Below are 13907 nucleotides of genomic sequence, written 5' to 3'. Positions count from 1 at the left end.
AAAATAAAATAGATTTATATTAAGGGGTGTTCGAATGAAAAGGTGCAAAACATCGTCATAACAACCAAACCAGTTAAAATTTAAATATGCCACTTTGGCATAATGTAGTGAGACATCTATGCACAGAAATGCAGTATTTGACAAGTTGTGCACATGTGCAAGCGTCCACACATGATGCTGGAGTGAAGTAGGCAGTTGTGTGTTGCGGCACTGCATGTGACAACATCTTGGCATTCTTAATTCAAAATTCAACGATCAAGGAGCAGTGAGGTGTTATCGGATTTCTGACTGAGGAAGGGTTTAAACCGGCCAATATTCATCACCGGATGGTGGGCGTATACAGAGCAGAACTGGCATTCCACTTTCTCACTGACTTGTCAGACACACAGTCGAATATTTATTGAGTATTTCAAAAGTTTTCCCACAATGTTTCAAAAGGAGAATGTTCGGAGCAAACTCGCTGAGATATTTTAGCTGTGCTAATGAAAAGTGAATTTGAAAAGAAGTATGAAATTGTTAAGGATTTTTAGGAAAAGTATTTAAGAACTAAATTAAAAGTGAAGCAAATTATTAGTGAGCAGCAAAATAAGAATATGAATGATGTTATTAACTTAGAAAATAATGATGGTGATACTGTTGGAAACTTGAGCAATAGAAAAATCAAACTGCCAAAAGTGGAATTGCCTAAATTTAACAGAGGTGTTTAAGAATGGTGGCAATTTTCTGGCCATTTTTTTAAAAAATACTTGAAGATCCATGTATTGTTGTCTCAGAAAAATTTCAATATTTTTACATAAAATGCAGCTGAAGGTTCTCAGGCTAGAGAAGTTGTTGAAAGTTTCCCTCTGACGGAAGAAAATTACCCGGAAGCTGTGGAGAGTATAAAATCTCATTTTGGTCAGGATGATTAATTAGTAGAAGTATATATTAGAGGGCTATTAAAGCTAGTTTTGAAAAATGCCTATCACATAATTATTCTCTTGATTTACAAGCACTTTATGATAACCTTGAGACTCGGATGCAAGCTCCTGAATCTGTTGGCATTACCACGGACAAAAGTGCTGCTTTATTTTATCCATTAGTTGAATTGTACAGACGATTTTCTTAGAGCTTGGCTAAGAAGCCCAAATATTGACTATGGCAGCAATCTCAAAGACTTGATGGTTTGATAAATTCTTGAAATCTGAAGTTGAATCTGCACAGCGAATAAATGTAGCTGTGGCCAGCTTTGGACTTAAAGATGAAATTTCAGTTAAAGGTGAAAAACTTTAAGAAAACTGACAGATACTTTCAAATGGCTGCTAACTTGTTAAGCACAAATTCACGCAAAAAAAAAAAAAAAAAAAAAAAAAAACATTATTTTGTGTAATGGTAAACATGATTGTTTGAACTGTTTCAAAGCACAGAAAATGATGTTATTATGTAAACAAAAGATTTTGAAAGAAAAGGGATGCTACTTCAACTGTTTTAAAGCAGGACATCATTTAGACAAGTGTAGGAATTTTGTGAGATGTGCTCTTTGCAGCAAGGCTCACAGTGTAATAATGTGTCCTGAACTATAATAAATAGCAAACTAATAATAAAATAGCAATAATAAAATATACATAAATTAATATGACTAGTTTTTTCCAATTCATCATCTAAGTTATCTTCTCCCTCCTTTTTGTATGCCATCAGGATGTAATTGGAATCATACTCGACAGGTATTCAGGAGGTTCTGAGTCCGAATCCTGGCGAGGGCATTGTGGATTTGTTAAGTTACCTGACAGTGAAAATTCTAAATTACTGTACAGTGGCACCCAAACTGAAAAGGAATGATTCATCATGATCAGGATTTGGTGAGTGGATCCCCCATCCTCTAGTCACCCTTTTGTGGGAGGAGTATATAAGGTATTTTCTCCCTTCTTTCCGCATGCTGTTGTGGTGTAACTGAAAGCATACTCACTTGACGCATATTCAGGAAGTTTGTGTTCGAATCCCGGTGAAGGCATTGCACATTTTTCATATTACAGTATCGATATAACATAATGACTCTAAAACCTAAAGTTTTATTGTACACTTTAAAGGTAAATTTGATTGGTAAAATTTCCTCTTTATGCATTAGGGCATTATTTGACTCTGTAATGCGAATATCCACATATTAGGAAGAAAACTGCATCTGTTTTGCGTTTCAAACCCTTGCATCAACAAAAATTATCTCATTGACTCTTCAGAGAAGCTGCAATCAGTGAAAAACTGCATAATGTGTATAAAACTGAACTAGGTATTTAGATGGTAAATTTTTCTGCAATTTCGATATTCATGACTAAGGTAACATATGACATAACTCTTCCATCAGCAACAGATGAACCTTGGATAGATGAATTCAAATCTGAACATTGTGATCGACTGATTGATGTTCTGATTGCTGCTAACATGACGGGAAGATAATACCATATCAGTATGGAGATATACCATACCAGGGTAGATATACCATATCAGTGTTCCTGAAGGAAGCTACCGTCTGTGGTCTAAAGTAAACTTTAGAAATGCTTGGTAATACTGACCCCACAGAGACAAAAGTTAATAAAGAAGGATGCCTTCATACCAAACTGACGAATAAAGAAGGGCATTATGAATTAGCTTTGCCATGGAAGGATGACCGTCTTCTTATTCCATCCAAGATATAGCCGTGAAATAATTGGAAACTACAACCGAAAAACTTGTGTTAGAGAATTTGGTTCTCATGTACAATGATATTTTTAAGGAATGAATTTCGCTAGGAATCATTGAAGTTGTATCGGATAAAATTGTATCTCATGAACATTGTCTACGTTGTAGACCTATTTATAAAGCAACTGGGGACAACTGAGTATATCCGAGTTTCGATGCATCGGCCAGAAAGGTTAACTCTGTCCTTTTATTACTTTTTAGAGTTTGGGCCTAATTTGATAGGACTGATTTTTAGACTTCGACATTCAGGGAACATGATTATGGCATTATTGCCAATATCGAAAAGGCTTTTCTGCAAATTAGTACAAGACCTGAAGATTGAGATTACCTTCATTTCTTGTAGTGAAATGATAGCAATAATAAGTTGAAGATCATGTGTCACATGAGGGGTACTTGAAGTAAAACTTAGTCCCTTTCTGTTAGAAGCTGTGCTTGGCTATCTCCTACAGAAATAGCTGGAAAATCTCAAATACAACAAGCAGATTACTAACAAACTTCTACAAGTTTTTTATGTGGATAATTTGGTAGCTAGTTTGAGTAAAATTGAGTAAATCCAACCTTTTATTGATGAAGTTCATCACATAATGGCCATCAGGAAATTTAATTTGAGAAAATGGCAATGTATTGGAGACCAGGGTCCACATCACGATTGATTGATAATGACCGAATATTTTTAAAAACTGTCATGCTGGCTCCTAGATTTTGCTTGGTACATTAAGGGAGCATTACTAGATTCTAAGCACAAGAAAATCTATAAGGTCTGGTGTATTCAAATATGTTGCTTGCGTGAGTTATGCCAAATGAAATCTGACTGCTCCAAGTCCTTCGCTACCATCAAACAGGGTAAAGGATTCTACTGTTTTTTGAAATAGTCATGATTGACATGGCAGGTCCTTTACATTTAAAGGCAGGAAGCAAATCTTGGATTTGTATTTACACGTGTGGCATTTGTTGTGCGGTGTATTTTGAACTCTTGTTATCTCTGAATACAGTGACATTTACCCAGAATTTCCATTGATTTATTGCACAAAGAGGCAAACCTTCACTCTCGTCTATTGTGATAACTGCACTGATTTTGTGGGAGACTCTTAACAACTTAAAATTCATGAATAAGTATGAAATTTTGCTGTTTATTACAACAAAAAGTGATTCAATGATTTTTCAGTCTCCCCCCCAGCTGTTCCCTATTGGGGAGGTTTTGGGGAATGGTTGATAGGTGTTTCGAAGCAAATTCTAAGGAAAGTACTACGAAAGGCTTTGCTTTGTAATGAAATATGTCAGCCATTTTATACAATGCAGAACATATTGTTAACTCCCGACCTCTGCCAAACCTTTCAGAAAAAGAAAGTGAATTTATTGCATTATCGCTGAGCTGCTTTGTAACTGTTTTGGGCATACTGATGTTTCAGACTTCAATCAAATTGCTGAAAATTCTCTCAATAAAAGGCTAAAGTATCAACAAAAATTGATTAAGAATACCAGGAATGGATTTAAGTCTGAATATTTAGGACTTCTAATTCAAAGAAATAAGCATCAGAAATGTATTCGACAAATTAGACTCGCTAAAATTGTACTGATAAGGCCAATACAGAAAATGTTTCCTCTTGAAGTCCATACAGCAAGCAGTACTTGAAAACCCTGTGAGAAATTGAGGAACTGAAGATATGCGTGATGAAAATCCTAGTGGAACAAAGACTTACCTACCGAATATGAAGAAGCTTACAACCAAAAGTGATAAAACAATAAAGGCAGAGACAACTTGGCCAAACTTTAAAACTTTAATGTTTTCCATTTGTGTTAAGTTACCTCTCAACGCCTTAGGTAGGAGGATGTCACATGCAAAGTTTTATTTAGCTACATGTTTTAACGATTTTCTTTTTCTAATGGTATTTTACTGAGTTTATGAGTGTTTTGTGTTAGGAAATAAGAGGTTGTAATCTCTTTTTCTGTATTTTTTTTTAAGTAGTATTTCTTTGGATTAAATACACCAGGGTTTCTTAAACTTTTTTCAGTCGACCCCCTTTTATCACTAAGATTTTTTCGCGACCCCCCATTAGGATTCCATAACATTTACAAAACTTTGTGGGACCCCATAAGTATTGTGCAAATCCGACACATGCATGAGTAAAACTGTCAATTTTTTCACTTGTACTGTAATATACTATTGCAGTTTTAGCTCATTAACTTTAATTTCTAATTTTAAGACATAGAACATTGTGAAAATTTTAAATGTGATATAAAGATAAGAAATGTGATATAAAGAAAGGTAGAGAAGCATTGACAGAGATACAAAAAATTAATAAGGTATATAGCCTTGTGTGACCAAAATGCAAGTTTAACAGTAATTTTCCATGCATTGTATTAGATTGTTCAAAAGTTCCTGCAGTAACTGTGTTAATGACTGGGCAGTGTTTGTTATGGCTGCTGTGATGCAAGTCAGCATCTCACATATGTTCAGTTGGATTTAAATCCACATAATATGTGGACCACTCCATTTGCTGGATTTCTTCTCTCTCAAAATAACTGATCTCTAGTTCAATGAAAGCTAGCATTATTGTCCATCAAGAAGTTATGATCAATAGCACTCTTAAAAAACCTGATACAAGATCAAGAATCTCATCTTTGTATATTCCAACATTCATAGGGACACTAATAAAATAGTGTAAGTCAGTACGGCATTCAAAATTAAACCTGCCCGTGCCATGAATCCACAATTTTTGTATCATTGCCTTCTATGAATGGTTTCAGAGTTACTGCATATATTTTGCTCTCCCAGCTTGTAGCATGTTTGGAATCATTCTCCTAACAAAAATGAAGACTCATCAGGAAAGAGAATTTGTTTCTAGTCAGTGGTACTCCAGTTATGATGATGCTTTGTGCTATTGCAACCAGGCACATTTTGCAGCTCAACTTAATAGAACGCAAAGCATAAGTTTGCATAGAATACTTTTGTATGCAGCTTATCACTTATATGTCTGAGTTCCTAAAGCTGTAATACACTTCTTGCAAACTGAGTTGATGTTACTTATCTATTTATTTTAGCAATGGTTGCTAAATAACAGTCTTGAGAGTATGTTAAAGCTTGGTTTTGACTTTGGCCTGGTTGTTTGCATGTATTAGTAGTGTACAATATGCTGCTTCCATTCCACGATCTATGAAATGTATTCTTAAAGACATGTTGCACCTTCTACACATGAAAATATAAGCAGCTACTTGGGCAGTTCTTGAAATTAGTATATGGAGCATCCCCTTTGCACTCCTTTCCACATATGATGAAAGAGTAAGTACAAAAATTTACATATTTCTGTTCAGTGATCTTACTGGACTATGTGGTAACATTAAACTTGAGTTATCAAATACCTTTCATTGGACTTAGGTCAGGTTATTTGAATTTGATAAAGCATAGTAAAGCTATCTGCCTAAAGGTAGGTAGGTATGCTTTCCTGAAAGACTTTCTGGAGAAACAGGCTCATATTTATGTTACACATGGGGAAATCCAACCATGCAGCCAGCCTACTTGCCTGGGATTGAACCCAGATCAAACTTCCAATATCCAGCAAGATTAACATAAAACTTTTTTATGGTTTTTCCCTTTAAATCCTCCGATAGTGCATGAAAATTAATATATATGTTTTGTGTTAGTGCTAGCATATAGAGATAAATCATAAGAGAATTTGATATCTAAATCTGTAGGAAGTTCTTGTGTAGCTCATTGCTTTTTTAAGAAACTCATATATACTGTCTTTTTTTACGATTAAGAATGAAGTCAGTAATTAAGTTCATAAGTAAATTCTTTCTAACTTAGTAATAATGTTAATGAAACTTCTTTCAAGAAAATCCGCTTTTGACTATGTGAAACTTGTATATTTTTTATTTGTATATTTCTGTTTCTTTTTGGAATTTTAAGTCTTTGTTCCTTTAATTTTTATAATATGTCAGAAGCTTTGTATCACCAAAATTGTTACAACATTTGCGTACTTTTATGAGGAAAAACATTTCCTATTTCTTTATAGCATATTCCACATATATTATGTGTTGTAATATTTAAACTTTTCCTTCCTTGCTTATTCCAGGATGGATGCTACTCTGAAGGAATTAACTGGCCTAGTTAAAGAAGTAAATCCTGATTCTAGACGCAAAGGCACATACTTTGATTTTGCTCTTGTTTTCCCTGATGGCAGAGGACCTGGTTATAGGATGAGAGATATTGGTACAACTATATCAGGGCAAAAAGGATTAGAAGACAGCAAAACTTTGTATGGATGCCGATTCAAGATTGGTGATTATTTGGATATTGCTATATCTCCTCCAACACCCAGAGGACCTCCTCCAAGCCGACGGGGACGATATGTGCCATATTAATGTTTAATCATTTTTATACTCATCAAAATATCTGATTACATTTTCTTATTTCTTTTCTCATATACTTATAATTCATTTGTTATTAAACATTAAAATTTATACTTTCTTAATATTGCACTCCTTATATTTATGAAAACAAGTTTAAACTTTGAGGAAAGAGGTGAGCATATTTTACAATCAGCCTGATATGAAAAAGATTAAGATTTTTTCTGTCAAGTTATTGACATCCTGTGTAAAATGTATTACCATTATTCAGAAACACATACAGTCGCTAGGGTAATATCCTGTACATGTCAATCAAACCAAAATCGTAACAGAATAATGTTTAAAAATCTATAATTTTTCAAGATTGATACTTAAAATTGCTTTTAACACTATTGTAAGGGATTGGAAAATACGATCATGCAGTTTCAGTAAATAAACTCCACCAATTCATGTTATGTGGCAAGAACAAATACTCATCATAAGAGTAATAAAAGCATACATTTATTTACAGAAAATGCAAGTTTGTTACAAGTTGTGATTGTACATCCCATTATCCAAGGACACACTGTAGCGAGTCTGCTGCAACTAACATTCTTCAACCTAAAGTTAATTTAAATCAGTTAATGTAATTTTTAAAGTCTATTTCCTGAAAAAAAATATTTCTTAAACATGTATGAATTCTACACAGCTAAAATTGCATTAATTACAATTCTTTACAAATAATAATTTTATAAGTTCAGTCTCTTAAAAGTTTTAATCTCACAGCCACATGCAAATCGTTTTGGTATTGTCTCACAAAGTTCTTTTACATTTTCTGTTGCCTTCTGGCTCCCATCATTTTTGGACTGAGCTGTCTTCTGTTACTTCAGCTACATCTTGATGTCCAACAATTTCCAATGGGTAAATTCTTTGGATTGTTCATAATAATATACCCAATATTATCTTGGCACATGCGTTTCTAACTTGCCATCATGGCCTGGGATAAGCTCTGTTCTTTTGACAAGTAGCCAATCTAAGCATTTTTTATTAACACTTCCGATTAATATGATGTCATCAACATTCCAAGTTCTCCACAAAACCCACCCACCATCCATTTCCCTTCCTATATACATAATATGAATATGAACCAGTTTCCAACTTTTAGAATATTCTCTACGAACCCAGCCGATCTCTGCTCTCTTCCCTACGTATGTAATGTGAATGAGAGTTTTTTTTTTTTTTTTTTTTAAGTTATGTACTGATCTATTTGTCCCATCTCCCTCATTACTAAACAGTTAAATCTTGTGTGTTTTACCACTCAATCTCTCTCTCTCTCTATTTGCTTCCCATGCAGTATAGTGGTTAGGAGAGCCTACTGTGGTGCCAAAGGGCCGGATTTGATTCACGGAGAAGGCATGGTCTTAACTGTTTGTCTCTTTTGGAGTGTCCATTCCTGAATAGGCAAGTGCCCACCGTTGATGAAGAAAGCTCTCACTATATATTTTGTATATTTTTTGTTGTTTATTTCAACAAAACAACAACCATTGATAAGTTAGTAAGAGTGTTGTTCACAAACTCTTTCGAATGTTGAGTTAACTGGAAAATCATCGAGCTCATAGAACGAATTTTTTAAAAAGAGAATGCTATTAAAGAGAAATGAGTGTTCCCTTCCTGGTTATGTTTTCAATGTAATCTTTCTCAATCTTACTTTTCAACTGATGGAAAGAGAAGTGTTAGATCTGTTTAATGCATTAACGATCCTAGTTCTATACATTGGTATGAATTTTGCATTTAGATAGCTAATTTTAGTATAATTATAATTCAAATTCCTTTATTTCCCTGTGCAATGCAGTGCAAGATAAATTCTAAGAGAAAGCTATGCCCGAAAAGTAAAAATAGAGGAGCACATGCATTTAACATTGAATAAATGGATATCTTGGTAATTTGTACTAAATTTGAATAAATGCCATTTACCACTATGTTAGCTGTAACAGTATTTCCATCCTGTTACTGGTTTCCAGAAATCTTGAGAAGCAGAAAATGCTAGAGCTATCTTGTGCAGCCGGTTGAAAACTATTTAGTGGGAGAGAGACATGTCGGCTCAGTTGCTTAGTTATTACTATTGCGAGTTGTAGTTCCACGTGAACTGAGATAAATCTCTTTAAATGTGCTGTGCTTTGTGTTCTATTTAAAGTTTTTAGTAGTTTGAAGTATAACTACTAATTATTACTGTGTGATATTGTGAACATAAGATATTTAAAAGACATCTCTTTTTACCATATGATTTGAAGATTTTTCCTTTTATCCTGCTCTACCTGTTGCTAGAGCATTTCTCAATACCTTCATCAGCATTACAGGTTCATTTCAACAATTCATCTGATACAGTGTGTTTGTGCATTTTGGATTTCATTCACCATTCGTCTGGCACATGATAACCTTCAAGGTTTTGTGCCATTAAAAGTCAACCAACCTCTTATCGCACTTGTGCATTCAATCTATTACGAACCTATACGCATGCAACACTTTTTGGTGCCAAATGTGGGACTAAATGCCAGTGACATGAGCGATGGAAGAACAATTAAGGCAATTGGTGGCAGTCTTTGCTGCGTTTTAAGAAAAGTTGGAAGCTTGTGAAGAATCAGTTAAAGAAAGGTGGAAGCTGGTCAAGAACCAGTTAAAGAGGAGAGGAAAGCTGTTCAAGAAACGATTGAAGCAGATCAAGAAGAAATGAATAGAGAAATTACCTGCATAAACAAATCTGAGGCTATGGAAAACAGAACAGATGTGATTGAAATTAAAGTTGGACATATTGAAGAAAAAGTTTCTTTTGTCAAAGCGCAAGTACAAGAGGGAGTTTCTGCCGTGGAGCAACAAATCGATTACAGAGTTTATTCTGTGAAAGAAATAGAAGAGAGTTTCTGCCATGGAACAACAAATTGATGACAGAGTTTCTGTGGTCACCCAAAAAATTCGTAACGACAGCAAGGAGCAATTCCGGTGGTTTTAAATTTTTGCCTATGCCTGCACGTCTCTCTTTGAAGCTATCCACATTGGGAAAGGGTATAAAGACATGATTTTGTATAGTGGCCGATGCAAAAGGATGGGATTCCCGAGCTAAAACCTGTCATATCACCCTTTTTTGAGAGCAGATGCAGCGGCTATCCTTCAGACTTTTCCCGAAAACCAGAGACTATGAAGCTCTGTCCGGCGCTTTGGAACTGCTCTTTGAGGAGAAATCTTTAAAAGGCTACAGTAGGCTTCAATTAAACTTCCCTCAACAGAAGCCCACGGAAACACTCCAGGAGCTCACTACGGATGTTGAAAGGCTGTCCCATCTTGGCTTTTCGGAATGCCCGACAGAAACAACTCCCTCCAATGTAATCAAATAATGTCCCTGCAATACTTCATCGAGAGCATCTGGAATCCTGAAACACAGAAAGCTCTACAAATGGCAGATGTCAAGGACTTAAAAAGCGCTCTAATGAAATTCGAGGCAGTCCAGCAAGCAACTCGTAGAGACCGCACACAGTCAGAGCTGCTCAAGCCAAAGGATCTAATGGCTGCTTGTCTAGACGATTTAACCAGGCAACTCAGTGCCTTAAGACAGAATGTTAGTGAGAAGAAACCGACCCTAAAGTGTTGGAATGGTGGTGCTGAAGGCCCCATACGACGGAAGTTAAGACCGTGCCTATCAAGAAAAAGGGAAACTAAATAGTGGCCATCTTGTAGGGCGGAGATTGTCCCATAATGAAAAGCCCAGTTTAAAAACGCTTTGGATTTCTGCAGTGAGTGGCAACATTAATGGACTTTTCATCATGGGACATATCAGTGGAGTTCCATCGACGCAGGAGCTAATGCTACCATCATTCAAAATGATTTGGCTTGACAATTCAAAAGTTTGGACACTGCCCCGCATTACTCTCCAGACTGTATCTGGTGTAAATTTGACATTGATGGAAAGTTAAATATAAACATCACACTTGGATGTACCGCCTACTTTCACCCTGCATATCTGGAGGATATTCCAGATCCTTACATACTCAGGTTGTCCGTCTGAGTTTAAGTCCTGAGTATACATAAAATGTACTATGCCAAGGGATGACAAGTATTAGTCTTTTTTTGAAGCACACCAAGGAAAAAAGATAAAACGATTAAAGCTCCACTAATGAGAATAGTGAGAATTCTAGAAAGAGTATGAGGGTATGGAAAGAAATTTAACTGAAAAGTGTAGCTTTGAAGATAAAGAGGGAAGAGTTCAAGACTAGCCGTCAAGCAGAAATTTTACCTGATTACTTTTCCTGAATGCAACGTGAGAATAAATATAAGACTTCTCAGTACAAGTGGCAGCAGTGGTCCCCCAGTTTGGTTACATCACTCAGAAAGTCTACAGCTCTGCAGAAGGAAATCACTAGCATGGAACATGCACGACCAAGGTATCACTTTTAGTTCTTTGAGGAATACAAAATTTACGCGCTCTCATAAATCCATTGCGTATCCTGGAGAATAAGCCTTTGACATATAATTGGGGGCTTTTCTTTCCTCAAAAGTCTCAACCTCTGTGCAAGGCTTGAGAGCGATGGAAAGACAGGCTCGCATTCAGAAGTTAGAATCGGATTTTTAAGACATGTTTACTATTAAAACAAAATTTCTGTGTTAAAATTGTGGTTCACTTGCATAAAAAAAGTGCCTGAGCCCTAATTATAATTTATCTCGAAAACTGAAAAGTAGCAGAGCCAGGCTCCGACGCAATTTAAGCTCTGCTTATACACAAATGCCACAAAGTGAAGAGAAATTTAAATGCCACCAACCTGCACCCCTTTAATTCTCATTCTAAACTTTTTAAAATAAATACAGATTTATCATATGAATACAGTGCGTCAAAACAAAAATATATGTGGCTCAATTTTTCTTTTGTTCATTCTTCAAAAATCTCTTATGTGACCTCAATAATTTGAAAGAAAAAATGATATTATATCTGAACAACAGCAAGTTCTGTATTTTAGTAGAAAGCCCACTCATGGAAATTTATTATTCCCGAATTATATGACTATAACAACTAAATCCTTTATGCCACTTCGCTTTTACAAAGGTCTTAAATTTACTCTCAGAAAGAACTAGGGTTATAAAAGAAAGCATGGATTTTCATTATTCTAGAATGAAAAAGTGATATTATTTAATATTTTTATTTAATGTAATGACTGCAAAAATGTACGCCTTAATTTTAAGAAAGTGTACTGATCTAACACAATTTTTCCAAAATGCTTTGATCGTGTATAAAACAAATTTTTCTTTATTGAATATATTAATTTTAACATTTTATGCTAACCATAACACAATGTAAACCTGAATTGCCAGTGCTGTGAGCAAACAGGCATAGAAATTGTAGGAACAGTACACACTCAAGCAATGGTTAAGATACTACTAAATGATTCTCGTTCTTCTTTCTGCATAAAAAAATTGCATCTCTTACTATCAGATCTTTGACAACTCAGGATACCAAACATAATCATTACTCAACCACCTGTAATTATAATGCACTTGCTGGCCTTTTAAATGCTAATTAATAATAATTAGCTTATATTTATTACATCATTTTATATTTTAGTAATTTTAATTTGTTTAAATATAATTTGAAAGATTTTTTTTTTTTTCTAATCCGAGAACCTTTTTCCATTTAAATTAATGGTAAATAGTTCTCTGATATATACCATTTTATTTATAAATCTTCAATGAAAGATTGATTTCATTATGTAATAAAAAACCTGATTTTAATTAAAATTTTAAAATTGTTCTGTAATTATATCAGCTTGACACTATTAATTAAAATAATTGCCATAATTTTCAAACTTTAAATTTCAAGATAGTTATTTCTTGTAAGTGCTTAGTGCATATTAATAACACATAACCTAAAATAGCAACAATACGCCAAACTTACGGTGTATATAATCCTTGCTGTATAATAAGAGGGGGAAAAATATTAAAAACAAGTCTTAAAATATTTTCATGCTTTTAAAATGAGATATATTTCATGCAAGACAGGTACCACATAAAATTGTCATTTTGCTAATGTAATTAATATTTAAACGCTACAATTGTCAAATTACTTAGCTAACACATTAGAAATAATTTTTCTCTTGTCTCTTGCAGTAAATGCTTCTATATTGTAAATCTTATGTCAATTAAGAATTCTCTTAACCTGTTCAATGACCATACGATTGCCACTAACTCGAATTTGCTGGCATGATAAATGCTTCTATATATTTTTTAACAATTTTCATAAAAATTTTAATTTGTTAGAAATAATTTCCAACATTTAGGATTGTGCACTGTTGTAGTTTAAATGAGAAATCAACTAGGATTTGATAAAATAATATTTATTAACAGACTTCAGAAACAAGCATGAGACATACCTAGATATAAAAACGTTAAACAAATTTCTGCATGTAATTGTTCCAATCAACAACTGCATTGCATATTAAAAACTCAACTGAGGTCAGTCCATGGTACCAATGGTACATAATTTTTTTTTATTTTAAATATAAATGCCACTCATGATATATCCCCATATATATATATATGTAATAATAAAATTCCATAGTCAAGAATACACTTAAAATTCTAACTGTGTGTTCTTTTCATTTTTTAATGGCGACGTTCTCTTATTTGAAAGTACGTGGAATTAAATACACAGCCCCGTAGTCAAGTTGTTTTTCCTGCCTTTTCTACAGTTATAGAATGTTCTGGAAATATTTAAGGTGAACTGGATTGGCTGACGAGGCTGATGTCATTTCTTGGAAGCTCCGCCTTTCCAGAGGCTATAAAAAGACTCGCAAAGGAATATCGGGGGCTTTTTCTTAAATGTCACGATG

General features: G+C 34.4%; 1 protein-coding gene across 1 annotated transcript in view; it reads left to right on the top strand.

Annotated features, from left to right (window-relative positions):
* Window positions 1-7184, top strand: part of LOC118187958 (histone deacetylase complex subunit SAP18-like) — a 61982-nt gene extending 54798 nt beyond the window's left edge. Inside the window, exon 3 of the mRNA XM_085807536.1 lies at window positions 6786-7184. Coding sequence (XP_085663662.1) covers window positions 6786-7074 — 289 coding nt within the window. The 3' untranslated portion in view covers window positions 7075-7184. The remainder of the gene's footprint in view (window positions 1-6785) is intronic.
* The last annotated feature ends 6723 nt before the right edge of the window (window positions 7185-13907 follow it).

This window comes from Stegodyphus dumicola, chromosome X1 (genome assembly GCF_044657685.1).
Source record: "Stegodyphus dumicola isolate Sdum_Otavi_A_Nest chromosome X1, ASM4465768v1".
NCBI lineage: Eukaryota > Metazoa > Arthropoda > Arachnida > Araneae > Eresidae > Stegodyphus > Stegodyphus dumicola.
The sequence above is the reverse complement of the archived record's forward strand: the minus strand, read 5'-3'. Positions and strand labels throughout refer to the sequence as shown.